Raw genomic sequence first — 13976 nt, 5'->3', positions numbered from 1 at the left:
TTATTAAAGTTTAGGGAAAAGCTGAGTTTAGCTGCCTGAGCAAAGAGCTCAGGATGTTAATAGAATTCCTAGCACTCCCATTTACCTGAGAACAATAATAGCATCAGTCAATCTTCATGGCGGGGGAGGCAGGGAGAGGATGAAATGTGGGTTAAGTACCACATCTGGCTCATGGCTGTGGGATGGGGGTGAGGAGGTGTTCCGTAACTGTTAGCCAGTATCATTGCAGTTTATACACATAATGCTTATTTATAAGAATGATTTAGATGGCCTTAATAACAGATTTTTATTAGTCTTGATATCCCAAATGTCTAACCAAGATGCTCAATAAATGTTTGTTGAATCAACAATTGATACCTTTAATAAAATAATGGGGGCCTACTTCATGGGGTCCTTTTGAGGATTACAATGGGTTAATATTAATCAGCTGCTTAGAACAGTGCCTGGTACATACTAAATTGCACATAAAATGCTTGTTGTTTAGAGGTTTTTACTTCCTTTACTATCAAAACCCAAAAATAGTTGAAAATGTTTTGGTCTTACAATCCATTTGACAGCAAAACCTGACCAGAATGATTTATAGTCTTTATTTATCCCATATGGAGTGAATATTTTGTATCACTCCAGATTTTATTGGAGGTGATAATATATATGTACCATATATGTACATATAATATATATGTACTATGTTATCTTTATGAAATCATAAAAACTCTGATTTCTGAAGTAAAATTGGTTCTAGGGACTTTCTATAAAGGCCTAGGGACCAGCACTATTATGTTTGAAAATACTGCAATATAGGTTCAGGAACATAACTGGAAATATTTGGTTTTAAAGGAAATTGAGCACAGGAAACATTTATTAATATTTTTTTATAAGGGGACATATGAACTTTAAAAATGCAGATTAACATAAGATGATTAATTAGCCTTTAGTAAATGAAATAAATGTCCTCTAGCCTGCATTAACTCCAGTTATTTCTCTTTTATTCTTACACTGGGAAAGTGCAAGAACCTTATTCCCAATCTAGGATAATTCTGTCCCTTCCTGCTGCCTTCTCAGAGACCTCACCCTGGAAGTTAGCACCTCTTTCTTATATTTTCAGCTTCTCCCTGTCCACCAACTCTAATCATGAATATATTTAGACATGCTTAAGTTCCTCCATCGTAAGTATTCATCAAAATCTACACATTCAAACTTATCCCTCTTCTTCTTGAAACACTGCATTCAATCCACTGCATCTTTTTTTTTTTTTTTTTTTTTTTTTTTTTAATTCTTCAATCCATGAAAAGTTCCCTCATCATTGAAACTGCTTGTCAGGTTCACCAGCACTATTTAGGGACCCTTTCATGATGGTACTTGACCTCCTTGCAGTAGCAGGCACTGCTTATCACACCTCTGTCCTTTTGCTTAGGATTCTACACAGGCCCTTTTACCTTCATGCTCTACATTCTCCTTGGATGTTCACATTTACTCTGATGATGTCAGTTACTATTCATTGGCTGACAGTTTCTGGATCCACATCCCACAACCCATTTCTCTCTCTCTCTCCTGAACTTCAGATACAATTTACTAAACATCTCCATATGAATGTCCCTCAGATGACCAAACTCAGGCTGAAACTGAATTTACCTTTGCTCCCAAACCTGTATACCTAACTCCCCCTGGGATCCCCATGTGGTGAACAGCACCACACCAACATCCAGCCAATTGTCAAAAGGCCGAGGAGTCATTTACAACTCCTCCTTCTCCTTCACCTTTTTAATATTATCAGCCATCAAGTCCCACCAATTCAACTTCCCAAATTGTCCCTAGAATCTATCTCCACGATCACCTCTATTTCAAACCACAGTCATTTCTAGTGTAGGTTACTACCTCAAATCTTTTACAGCATTCTGCTTCTCATCTTGACCTCAGTGAATCCTCTTTCTTCCCTTTCTTTTTCTTTTCTTTTCTTTTCTTTTTTTTTTTTTTTGAGACATGGTCTCCCTCTGTTGCCCAGGTCGGAGAGCAGTGGTGCAACCATAGCTCACTGAAGCCTTGACCTCCCAGGCTGAAGCGATGCTCCCATCTCAGCCTCTTGAGTAGCTGGGACTACAGGCATCTGCCACCACACCTAGCTAGTTTTTAAAAACGTTTTATAGGAACAGGGTCTTGCCATATTGCCCAGGCTAGTCTCAAACTCCTGGGCTCAAGTAATCCTCCTGCCTTGGCCTCCCAAAGCGCTGGAATTACAGGCATGAGCTATTTGCATCTGGCCAAATGCGTTTTCAACAGCGCAACCAGACAGGTCTTTCTTCCCTCAAATGTGATATTGTCTCTCCCTTCTTAAAACCCTCAAAATGTCCTCAAAACAAAGTCTACACTCATTCATACAGTCTTATGAATTAAACTCTATATTCGATCACACAATCAACAACTATTTCTTGAAGTCCTGCAGTGTGCTAGGCATAGTCTAGAATCTGAGGATACAGCAGTGAGCCAGACAAAGCTTCAGACATCAAGGAGCTTATCACCCAGTGGGAAATAGACACACATAAACAAATAAACAAAAACATTCCAGATTCTAATAAGTGTTACAAAGGTAGCATAGAGAGTGTGAGGTGTCAGTTGGGGTATTCAGGTGATACTTTAGGAGACAGATCTGAACGTTCCAGCCAGATATATCTAGTACACTCCTACTAATCTCAGTTCTCAGCTGAGATCTCCCTTGGAAATTTTCCTGTTGCCTTGCGTCTAGGTTGGCAGCAACTCCCACATGCTCCATAGCACCCTGCACATTCACCACTCAGGTGCTAATGCCCGTTATTTGTCTCGTTACTTCCCTACTTCCAGAAACAGGACATCTTGTGCCTGTGTATGTCCCTAGTGCATGGCACAGTGCTTGCCATGCTTGTGTTGCTCAATCTCCATTTAATCTGAATGGCAGATTAAGTGATTAGTATCATTACATAATTCTGGTCAGAAGGCCTCACTATTATTATTATTATTATTATTAAGATGGAGTCTCACTCTGTTGCCCAGGCTGGAGTGCAGTAGTGCGATCTTGGCTCACTGCCACCTCCACCTCCCAGGTTCAAGCGATTCTCCTGGCTCAGCCTCCCAAGTAGCTGGGACTACAGGCATGCACCAACACGCCCAGCTAATTTTTGTATTTTAAGTAGGGATGGGATTTCGCCATGTTGGCCAGGCTGGTCTTGACCTCAGGTGATCCACCCGCTTCGACTTTCCAAAGTGCTAGGATTATAGGCCTGAGCCATGGTGCCCAGCCAGCTTCAGTAATTTTGAAAAGGGGAATATAATTGTCCTCTGAAAAGATGTATTGGCTGACTGAAATGAGAAAAGTCCACATAAAATGTTTTATTCATCATTTCCATTTGTTTTATTACTGCTAACACAAATACCAAAGCATAAAACTCAATACCTAGATAATTAATTATGTCTTTTAGTTTATGCTTCTCTGCTATTTTTTAATTCTCAAGCTCCATAAAAATATGTAGGCTTTTCCTATGGGAAATTTTCAAATGTGAAGTTGACTTCTTAAGTAAAATCTAATGATTCTTTAACTGTGTTAAGAATACAATTCCTAATGATAGTTAACAAATGCACAATTATTTTCCGTTCACATTACGTATTTCTGTATTCAGAGTAAGTCCTAAGGCCTTCTATCCATTTTTAATTCTAAACTCAAAACTGAATGTACGGCCAGCCATGGTAGCTCATGCCTGTAATCTGAGTATTTTGGGAGGCTGAGATGGTAGGATTTCTTTAGGCCAGGAGTTTGAGACCAGCCTGGGCAACATCGTAAGCCTCTGCCTCTACAAAAAGATTTTTTTAAAAATTAGCTAAGTGTGGTGTCATATGCCTATAGTCACAAATACTTGGGAAGCAGAGGTAGGAGGATTGTTTGAGCCCAGGAGTTTGGTGCTACCGTGAGCCGTGATTGTATCACTGCACTCCAGCCTGAGTAACAGTAAAACTCTGTCTCAAAAAAAGAAAAAAGATTCAATTTAAGAATGAAAAGCATGATGCCATATGCCAAATGACTGACTGCTGAGAGATTGTATCTGCCCCAAATGATTCTTTGTTTTATGTGACTCCGCTTGTCAACTTCTCTAAAGTAACAACAGGAAGATTCTTCTGAGATCATATAATATTTTCCAGTTAAAGTCACAGATAAGTGACCCCTAGGCACTATCCATATTAAAAAATCAACAATTTCTTCCCCTAAGGCACTGGGAAGGCTTCCAATTAAGCAAATGCCATAGCAGAACTATACTTTTGGTCCTATAATTCTCCACCACCCAGCATAAAAGCAATGCTTCCAATATGATGGTTTCCAGATGAAAGTTGTCTGAAAAATTAAAGAGATGGAAGAGAAATAAAAGTAAATAAGGAAGACGACAGATCAAATCATTCTTCCAACTAAGAATAATCAAGCATTTAGTGAAAACATGAAAGAAGCATTATAGTTCCACAAATCTTACCAAATACTGGATTTTTATGAACCTGGCATCCATATTTCCTATTTAATGTCAGCTTGTCAGAGTAGCACAGCATACTGATTAGATTATAGCTGATAGAGAATAACAAACACAACTGTGTATGCCTAGTCAAAAAGTTGTAGCCAGAACTTCTCATTATGGTTTTAGTGAGATGAAATGAGCTAACATATTTACATATTCTCCTTTATCTTCTACTAAGGCAATATTTCTAGGTTCATTTAACTAGAGTTAGTCTATTTGTTTTTATCTCTTCAGTTCTGTTATTCTGCTTCTAGTTTATTGAACTTTGATGACAAGTATTTTATATCCTATATCCTCCTCTGAAATAAGAATTAATAGCTTCGCTTGAGTAATAGAAATCTTTAAAAGCCAATACAAATAAGGTTTGTGGATGAGCCTGAGAAAAAACAGCTTAGAACTTAACGGAAACAGGTAAAGCAACTGTCTAGGATCTTTCTGAACGGTGACGAATAAAAACAAGAGAAACTAAAAATATATGTTAAAGAAAATTTTGAAAAATGTCACTTACCCTTAGTTCTTCCTTTGTACTGAAACTATCAAGAAGCTGTTGATAATGTCTATCTGTCATTTGCCGCAATAGGGACAGGAGACAAGCAACAAACTCCCCCTAAGTTTAAAAAAAACATATATATATTTTAGTAAGGACGTAAAAGAACATCAGTAACTTACACTGAAACTGTCCTCAAAGAGAATACTTTAAAATAAAATCACTATGATCCAAACTTGCCTTGTGAAGTCTTCTTAATCTAAATTACCCAAAATATCACAGCCAAAACTTCTGCCTAGGATGATTACCATTTATTTACTTGGTATTCACAAATTTATAATTTTAGAGAGGATTTTTTTTTTTAACTTGAGTGGATGCTTTTCACTTGGGAACTCACTTGACACATTTAAAGAAGGTAAGGCACTGAGGCTGATGATCATTTACTGAGCATTTATAATGTCTGCATTGATTCTATCATTTAAGCTCCATATAAACACTATGAGGTAGGGTATATAAGGCCATTTTGAAGAAAGTAAAATGTAGTTTCGGATGTGCCAAAGACTTGCCCCAAGACATTCAACTAGAAAGCAGCAGAGCTGGAGTTATCCCCAGTCTTTCTGCCTCCAAAGCCCTTCCTGTAGCTTCATGCTCCATTTTTGAATTCACATGACCTTCTCCAACTCATCAGAGTTGATCTGCTGACTCACAGGGTATAATGAAAGCCATATATTGCATAATGTCCATTTCAATCTCCTTTTAAAAAACAGTTTTATTCAGATGTCTTGGAGGATTGAAAATAATTTTTCAATTGGCCATTCTTTTCGTGCTTGAGCTTTATGTGATTTATACTCACAAATTCTAATTCTTAAAAATTAACAGTAAAAAAGTAAACATAGCATCCATATATTTGAGGACCTATATAAAATTGCTATCACTTGCATTTTTGAATGAACTTCTAATTTAAAATACTTGCATTTTCAGTGCAACCTTTCTGTGCTCAGCAAATAATTTATCTTTTTAAACAGAGTAATAACATTTAAAATAAAACAAATACAATAGGAGAGGCAGTCACTGATAACTAATTGTATAGTATATTTACAGAAGTGCAATTTAATTGGGAACTGTTTTCTTAGATTTTACATGGAAAGAGACTACAGATTTTATAAGTAGAAACTAAAAGCCTGAGAAGAGGAATTTTTTAATAGAGGCAGTTGGGTCAGGAAAGTTCAATGTACCCTCAATCACTGCAATTGGAGGCCCCAAGATGCTATAATTCTTAAAGACCATCTCAGGGTAACCAGGTATTCAGGCCAGATCTTTGCTTGCAAATAATCATTTGCAACACACGAGTATGACAAATAATTATCTGTATACATTTTTTAGGGTAAATAATCAAGAAACTAACCAGTGTGGGCCAGAAGAAACATCCTCCAAGCTCAACACATACTTTGTTAATGAACAAGAGAATCCTTGATATTTAAAAAAAGAATTAAAAATTTACAGGCAACATTATTAATATTTTTGTGTATGTGTGTAAGGAAGTAGCCCAACCCAACACTAGGAAAAAAATGATCTGGAAGGACTTTGAGAACAGTGCCTGGTGCTCACGCAGGACTGGGAATAACAGGGCCTTTTTTTTTTTTTAAAGCCAGACAGACTGGAAAAACCTCACAATTATTAAGGCATCAGTTAGAATACCAAAAAGAGTGTTTCCTCAGTACTGGAGAAAAAGTATTCCTGGAGTAAATGCTGTTCTGGTCCTACCCCACAAATTTCAATACAAGTCCTAAAATGATCAAATAGTTTCCAATAAATTTAACCTTATTCTATAGCAAAGCTGAAAGTTATTTTTTTTTTAATTAAAAAAATCCACCTCTCAACAATACAAAACTTACAATGTCTGGCATGCAATAAAAAATTACCAGGCAGGTCAAGAAGAAGGAAAAAATGATGCAAATGAGGAGAAAAAGTAATATGTCAATAGAAACAGATCCAGAAACGACACAGATGCTAGAACTACCAGACAAGAACATTAACATAGTTATATATGTATTCTAATTATTCAGGAAGCTAAAGGAAAGACTGAATATATTTATTTAGAGATGGAAGACATAAAAAGAGCCCAAATTAAACTTCTAGAGATGAAGGCTACAAGTTGTGAGATAAAAATTCATTGAATGGGTTGAGTGGAAGACTAGACATTGCAGAAGAAAAGATTATTGAACTTGAAAGGGAGGGCAGTAGAAATTTTCCAAAATAAAACACAGACCAAAAAAAAAAATAAATAAAAACTAAAATAAAAACAATAAAAAAGCATCAGTGAACTGTAGGACAACTTCAATTAGCAGAATATCTATGTAACTGAAAGACTCAAAGAGAAGGAAGAGACAGAAACAGTAATTGAAGAAATGAGAATAAACCTTTGCAAATTCTTTGAGAATTATAAACTTATATATTAAAGAATCTCTACAACCCCCAAGCACAAGAAATAAGAAGACAATTACACCAAGGCGCATCATAATCAAATTGATTACAGCCAGTGGTAGAGAAAATCTTAAAATACTATTCAGAAAAAAATAAAAATAAAAAAGGTGCATTACGTAGAGAAGAACAAAGACAAAGATGAGAGAAAAGTTCTCTTGGAAAAAATACAAGCTGAAAGACGATGGAGCAACAGCTTCAGAGAACAAAAAGGAAAAAAAAAAAACACCCCAAAACTATCAACCAAGAATTTGTTACTCAGGGAAAGTATCTTCCAAAAGCAAAGACACAATAAAGACTTTTCAAGCTTATTCACCACCTCTATTCAACACTGTACTGAAGGTTTTAATCGGTGCAATAAGGCAAGAAAAGGCTATCAGGAATACAGGTTTGAAAGGAATTTTTAAAAAGCTGTCTTTCTTCACAGAGAGCATAGCTGTGTACATAGAAAAAGCTATGGAATTGTCAAAGAGCTACTAGAACTAATTGGGTTTATTGACATTCCAGAATATAAGATCAATGTAGAAAAATCTATTTTACTTCTACACACTAAAAATGAACAATCAGAAATTGAAATTTAAAATAATATCAGTAAAATATCAAATAATTTCTAATATACGTGACCAAAGATGTGTAAAATGTGCACACTGAAGGCTGCAAAATGCTGAGGAGTGAAGTTAAAGTCCTAAAAAGATGAAGATATTACATGTTCATGGATTGGGATATGCAGTATTGTTAAGACGTCAATTCTGGCTGGGCGCAGTGGCCCATGCCTGTAATCCCAGCACTTTGGGAGTCTAAGGTGAATCACCTGAGGTCAGAAGTTTGAGACCAACCTAGCCAACGTTGTGAAACCCCATCTCTACTAAAAATACAAAATTGGGAGTGGTGGCACATGCCTGTAATCCCAGCTACTCAGGAGGCTGAGGCTGGAGAATCGCTTGAACTCTGGAGGTGGAGGTTGCAGTGAGCCAAGACCACACCATTGCATTCCAGCCTAGGTGACAAAAGTGAAACGCCCTCTTAAAAAAAAAAGTCAATTCTCCTGAAATCAATAAATGGATTCAATGCAATCCCAGGCATTATCCTAGCATAGTTTTGGGGGTTGGACATTGAAAGGCTGATCTGACTTTAAAATCCATAAGGAAATGCAAAGGCTCTAAAATAGTCCAAAAAACTGAAAAAGAGGAGTAAAGTTGGAAGACTTACACTTCCTGACTTTAAGATTTATTATAAAACATAACAATGAAGATAGTATGTTATTGGTGTCAAAACAGAAAAACAGGTAAATGGAACACAAGAGTCAAACCCAGGAACAACTCAAATGTCTACCAAGGGGTGAATGAAGAAACAAATCATAGTATATCCACACAACGAAATACTATTCAGCAACAAGAAGGAATAAACTATTGATATTATGTGAAGTAAGCCAGAATCCCTGCCCCTATGCCCCCAAAATACAAATAACAGCTATGTACTACATGATTCCATTCATATCAGATTCTAAAAAATGCAAACTTACGTATAGTAACAGATAAGTTACTATAAAAAGCAGGTCAGTAGTTGTTTGGGGATGAGGTAGCATGGAAGGGCAAGAGAGAGGGAATAGAGAAGGGAAAAGAAAGCTTTGGAGAGTGATGGACATATTTGCGATCTTGATTGTGGTGATGGTTCATAGGAATACACATATGTCAAAACTAAAATTATACATTTCAAACAGCTGTCATTTATTTTATGTCAATTATACCTCTATAAAATAAGAAAGACATATGACGACACTATGATTTATGGAATGGCACTATGCGTGTTACCATACTTGGGTTATACTATTGAATTCATTCTTTGTTTGGGTCTTGTTGGGTTGACACAATCAACAAAGAAAAGTTAATTATCTCTTAAGGTTCAGACATTTACCCCAGGCCCCACAGTTTGAGATTTGTGAAGCTGGGATGTGAACCCAGGTATCTGTTCTAGAAGTCTGTACTCAGTGATTCATCTTCCTTCTGCTCAGACTATTGATATTATAGAGAAAATATACCTGAGTTTTTTTTGAGTTTTTAAGTTATAATTAAAATATATTATAATCCATCAGTTGATAACTGATGCTCATACTTTTTTACCTTTCTCTTAACTATGTCTTGACTTAAATATGCAAATCTAGTTAGTAGAAATCCATTCATTTCTTTTCCATCTCTTAGTTTTCCATATCATATTCCCATTGTATCTAATACAGCGACTAGATTAATTTTCCTAAGACATTTACTTCAACACACAATCCTGTGAATAGTGAAATATGCTGAAGTGGAAGGAATGACATATTACTTGTTGCAAATTTAGTAATAACAAGAAATTTCAAGCAGTAATGAACAGACTTTCATCTTAAGTCTTTACAGTCAATATACATAGGGGAGAAACCTGTTTGAATTCAGATTAATGATTTTATTTGTCATATCTGACTCAGGCCCATTGCAATAACTTATAATCATGACATATAATCTGTTGGGCATTTATGATGTATTATTGTCAATCCCAATATCTACTCTACAATGTCATTTTATGTATTCACTTATGCTGTTGAGGAACTGCAAGCACATTCAACTCTGTTAGGAGGCCGAGATGTCCAATTACTAACGTATGTTTTATCTATAATGTATCTTTTTTTGCTCTATTTTAAAATTTAAAATATAATTAATTTTTTAAAAATGTCCATAGGTTTTGGGGGAACAGGTGGTATTTGGCTACAAGAGTAAGTTTTTTAGTGGTGATTTGTGAAATGTCCAATTACTAATGTATATTTTATCTGTAATGTAATTTTCTTTGTTTTTAGGATATTTTAAGGGTATATCTATATGTAAATCCTAGACCCATAATTTGTTAAAAAGAAATAAAACACCATCAATGGCTAAGATGTACTTAGTTGCAGTGTGAGAATTTCTTATATATAAATCACCTTGAAAACACTGTAATCTTCAGGGGCCATTTTATGTATAGACTGAGTCCAATGGGAATTTCTACAAATGACTATGTACAGCAAGGGTCCTGGATGGCTACAACTGTCTTCATGAAACCTATTATACACATTCATTACTTTTTTCACATATTTCTTACAGAATTAACCCAGACCCATTTCCATACCCCAACCACAAATCAACAATACCTGAAAACTTTAGATAAGCATACCACAGTGGCTGTCTTAGACCTGGCCTATACCCAGAAGAATCTGCTTCATAAATGGTACTTAACAGAGTTGTGAACAAGGAAGCATTTATAAATTGTAAGGAACTCTGGAGCTCCATTAGTTGACGATGCAAGTCAAGTGGTCATTTCTACTGCTTTATAAAATCTGCTTTTACCTATAATTAGACTTGTGAAAGGAACTGATAACAATGGTGGTTTTTCTGTTTTGTTTAGTTTTCTAGCTAGAGAAAGCATTTTAAAATTCAAAAAACAGTTGGTGGAAAAACAAAAAGTACAATTCTTTTAAATTTTAAAAATAAGACTCTGTTATCTGGAACTATGGTACAGCAGAAGCCAGTGCTCAAGCTGGTGTGGCTAGGAGACAGGGTAACAATCATGGTGCTTACAGAGCGCTGGAAGAATTCATCATGGCATGTTGTGGGATCTGCATTTACCCACAGTGTGTCTACTTGACAGGGGCACTTCTCCATGCATGTGTCTGCACAGACTGAAAAGGTGCTCAGTGTAGAACTGTCACTTTAAAGGCTCCCTATTCAGAAAGCCTGTTCTCTATGAGAAAATGATAAATTCAACAGATCTTCAGTCTTCAGAGAATGGATTTTGTGAAAGACCAGAGCATGTTTCTCGCTTTAGAATTATTGTAACAATACAACAAGCACGTCTGCAACAGTCATAGTTATTACTGTGATTGCTGCTGCTACCACAATGACTAATGGCCAGCACGTACTGAGTATTAGGCCAGATACTGTTTAAATACCTTTACAAATTTGCTGAAATCCTCACACTAACTTTGAGATAAGTACAACTATTTTCTCTGGTTTATTTATTTACTTATGAGACAGGATCTCGCTGTGTCACCTAGGCTGGAGTGCAGTGGTGTGGTCTTGGCTCACTGCAACCTCGACCTCCTGGGTTCAAGCCATTCTTCTTGCCTCAGTCTCTCGAATAGTTGTGATTGCAGGTACCCACCAACATGCCTGGCTAATTTCTTTGTATTTTTAGTAGAAATGAAGTTTCAACATGTTAGTCAGGCTGGTCTCAAACCCCTGTCTCAAGCAATATGCCCATCTTGGCCTCCCAAAGTGCTGGGATTACAGGTGTGAGCCATGGCACCAGGCCTATTTTCTCTGTTTTGAAGACAAAGAAATTGAGGCTTAGAGACATTAGTAACTTGACCAACATCACAGAGTCAGTGCAATGGCAGAGTAGGAATAAAACTAGGTCTGAGTATTCTTAAAAAAAAGTCGTAAAGCATAAAAACAAAGACATCAAATAACTTAAGTGTGTGTTTCCTAGAAAATTTCACCACACATATCTTGAGAGTTTGGTTTCTCACACAGCAAGGGGTACCACAGAGCTATGCAGGAAGGATTCTCCTCATGTGATTTTCTTAGAATTTAGTACCAGGACAATAACCCTGCCTGCCCTACCCTACTTCCATCCACAGACCTGATTCACCGACTGATTTCTTGAAGTCTCATAATTGGCATTGGTTATTACACCATAATGGCCTGAAGATCACGTATATCCCATAGAGATTTGATGTAGACAACTTTGTACACTCTGCATGTCGATACAAAGCAGTTTGAAAGTGTTTTTAGTTTTTGCTTTCAGGCAACCTTTAACCATGTCCAGCATCTGCTATGATTCTGTTTTCTGTGCCATTATAACTTTTGAACTATGTTAAGAGTTATGTTGCTAAGAAGCAATCAAAATGTTACCATCAAAACCATAATGAAGGAGACATCCTTCCTCTTCCCGGTTGAAAGTGTAGACATACTTATCCGCTATTCCTCCTGCTAAGTGCAACTAAAAACCTGAATACCTGGCCAGGTGCGGTGGCTCACACCTGTAATCTCAGTACTTTGGGAGGCCAAGGCAGGCGGATCCCAAGGTCAGGAGACAGAGACCAACCTGGTTTACACGGTGAAAGCCACCTCTACTAAAAATACAAAAAAATTGCCAGGTGTGGTGGCAGGTATCTGTAATCCCAGCTTCTCAGGAGGCTGAGGCAGGAGAATCACTTGAACCCAAGGGAGAGCCTGGACGTCCACCCACAATTGGCAGTAACAAGTCATATTTTTCGTCCCCACAGGGGTGGTGTCAAAGAGGCCTAGCAGAAAGTCAGGACGGTTACCATGGCCCGGCAGTAACAAAGCCACTCCCACCACATTGGCAGTAGAGACTACATGTAGAACCAGAATTTCCACCTCACCCTGCAGTTACAAGAAGCTCTCTTGCCTCAGGTGTCAATGCAGGGAGGCCGAGAGGCAAATGTGGATTTCTATCTCTGTCTCACCATAACATGTAGGCACTCACTGTTCCCCTGATGCGTGGTGTCACTTAAAACTAGCTAAAACAGAAGGTTTACGTAAGATCCAGAGCCTTTGCAGAAATGTCTTGATTGTAACAGAAAATAACACGTCCTGTCAAGAACCAAGAAAATCTCAAATTGGATGAAAAAGACAATCGATAGATGTCCACACTGCAAGGTCAGAGATGTTAGAATTATCTGACACATGCAAAATTCACTCAAAATGGGTAAGGGACTTACATGTAAAATATAAAACCACTACTTTTAGGGAAGAAACTAGGAGCTAACCTTTAAGATACAGGGCTAGGCAAAAAGAGTCAAAAGCTTGACCCATAAAAGGAAACATTAATAAACCGGACTTAAATGAAATTAAAAACTTTTGCTCTGCAAAGCTTGTTAAGAGGTTGAGAAAACAAGCGACAGAGTGGGAGAAGATACCTGCAAACCACATATTGTAAAAAGAAATAAAAACACAACAGTGAAAAAACAAGCCAATTAAAAACTGGCAAAAAGACCCAAAAAGACACTTCACTGAAGACGACATACTGATGACAAATAAGTATGTAAAAAGATGCTCAGCATAATTAGCCATTAGGGACATGCAAATTAAAACCACAATAAGATATCACTACATAGCTATCAGAATGCTCTCCACTCCAAAAAAGGGACACCACCAAATGCTGATGGCAGTATTGAGAAAGTGGACCATTCATACCTTGCATATATAGTAGAACCATTATTTTCCATAGTGGTTGTATCATTTCATATTCATGAATATACATAAATAGATACACATTTATAAACTGTCAGATATGTTATTTCTTAATATTTTCTTAATGTTTTACATGTAATATAAAATATAAATATTAGACTCAAAATAGTGGCACTTGAAAGCACCTCAAAATTTGCCAATTCCAGGCTGGGCATGGTGGCCCACACCCAACACTTTGGGAGGCCAAGGTGAGTGGAT

General features: G+C 36.9%; 1 protein-coding gene across 3 annotated transcripts in view; it reads right to left on the bottom strand.

The window, feature by feature from the left end:
- The window catches only part of DOCK4 (dedicator of cytokinesis 4), a 480387-nt gene that overhangs the window by 101907 nt on the left and 364504 nt on the right, over positions 1 to 13976 (bottom strand). For all 3 annotated transcript variants that reach the window (XM_010344060.3, XM_010344067.3, XM_003921080.4), the window contains exon 26: positions 5035 to 5133. In XM_010344060.3, coding sequence (XP_010342362.3) covers positions 5035 to 5133 — 99 coding nt within the window. The remainder of the gene's footprint in view (positions 1 to 5034; positions 5134 to 13976) is intronic.

The sequence above is a fragment of the Saimiri boliviensis genome, chromosome 10 (genome assembly GCF_048565385.1).
Source record: "Saimiri boliviensis isolate mSaiBol1 chromosome 10, mSaiBol1.pri, whole genome shotgun sequence".
In the NCBI taxonomy this organism is placed as follows: Eukaryota; Metazoa; Chordata; class Mammalia; order Primates; family Cebidae; genus Saimiri; species Saimiri boliviensis.
The sequence above is the reverse complement of the archived record's forward strand: the minus strand, read 5'-3'. Positions and strand labels throughout refer to the sequence as shown.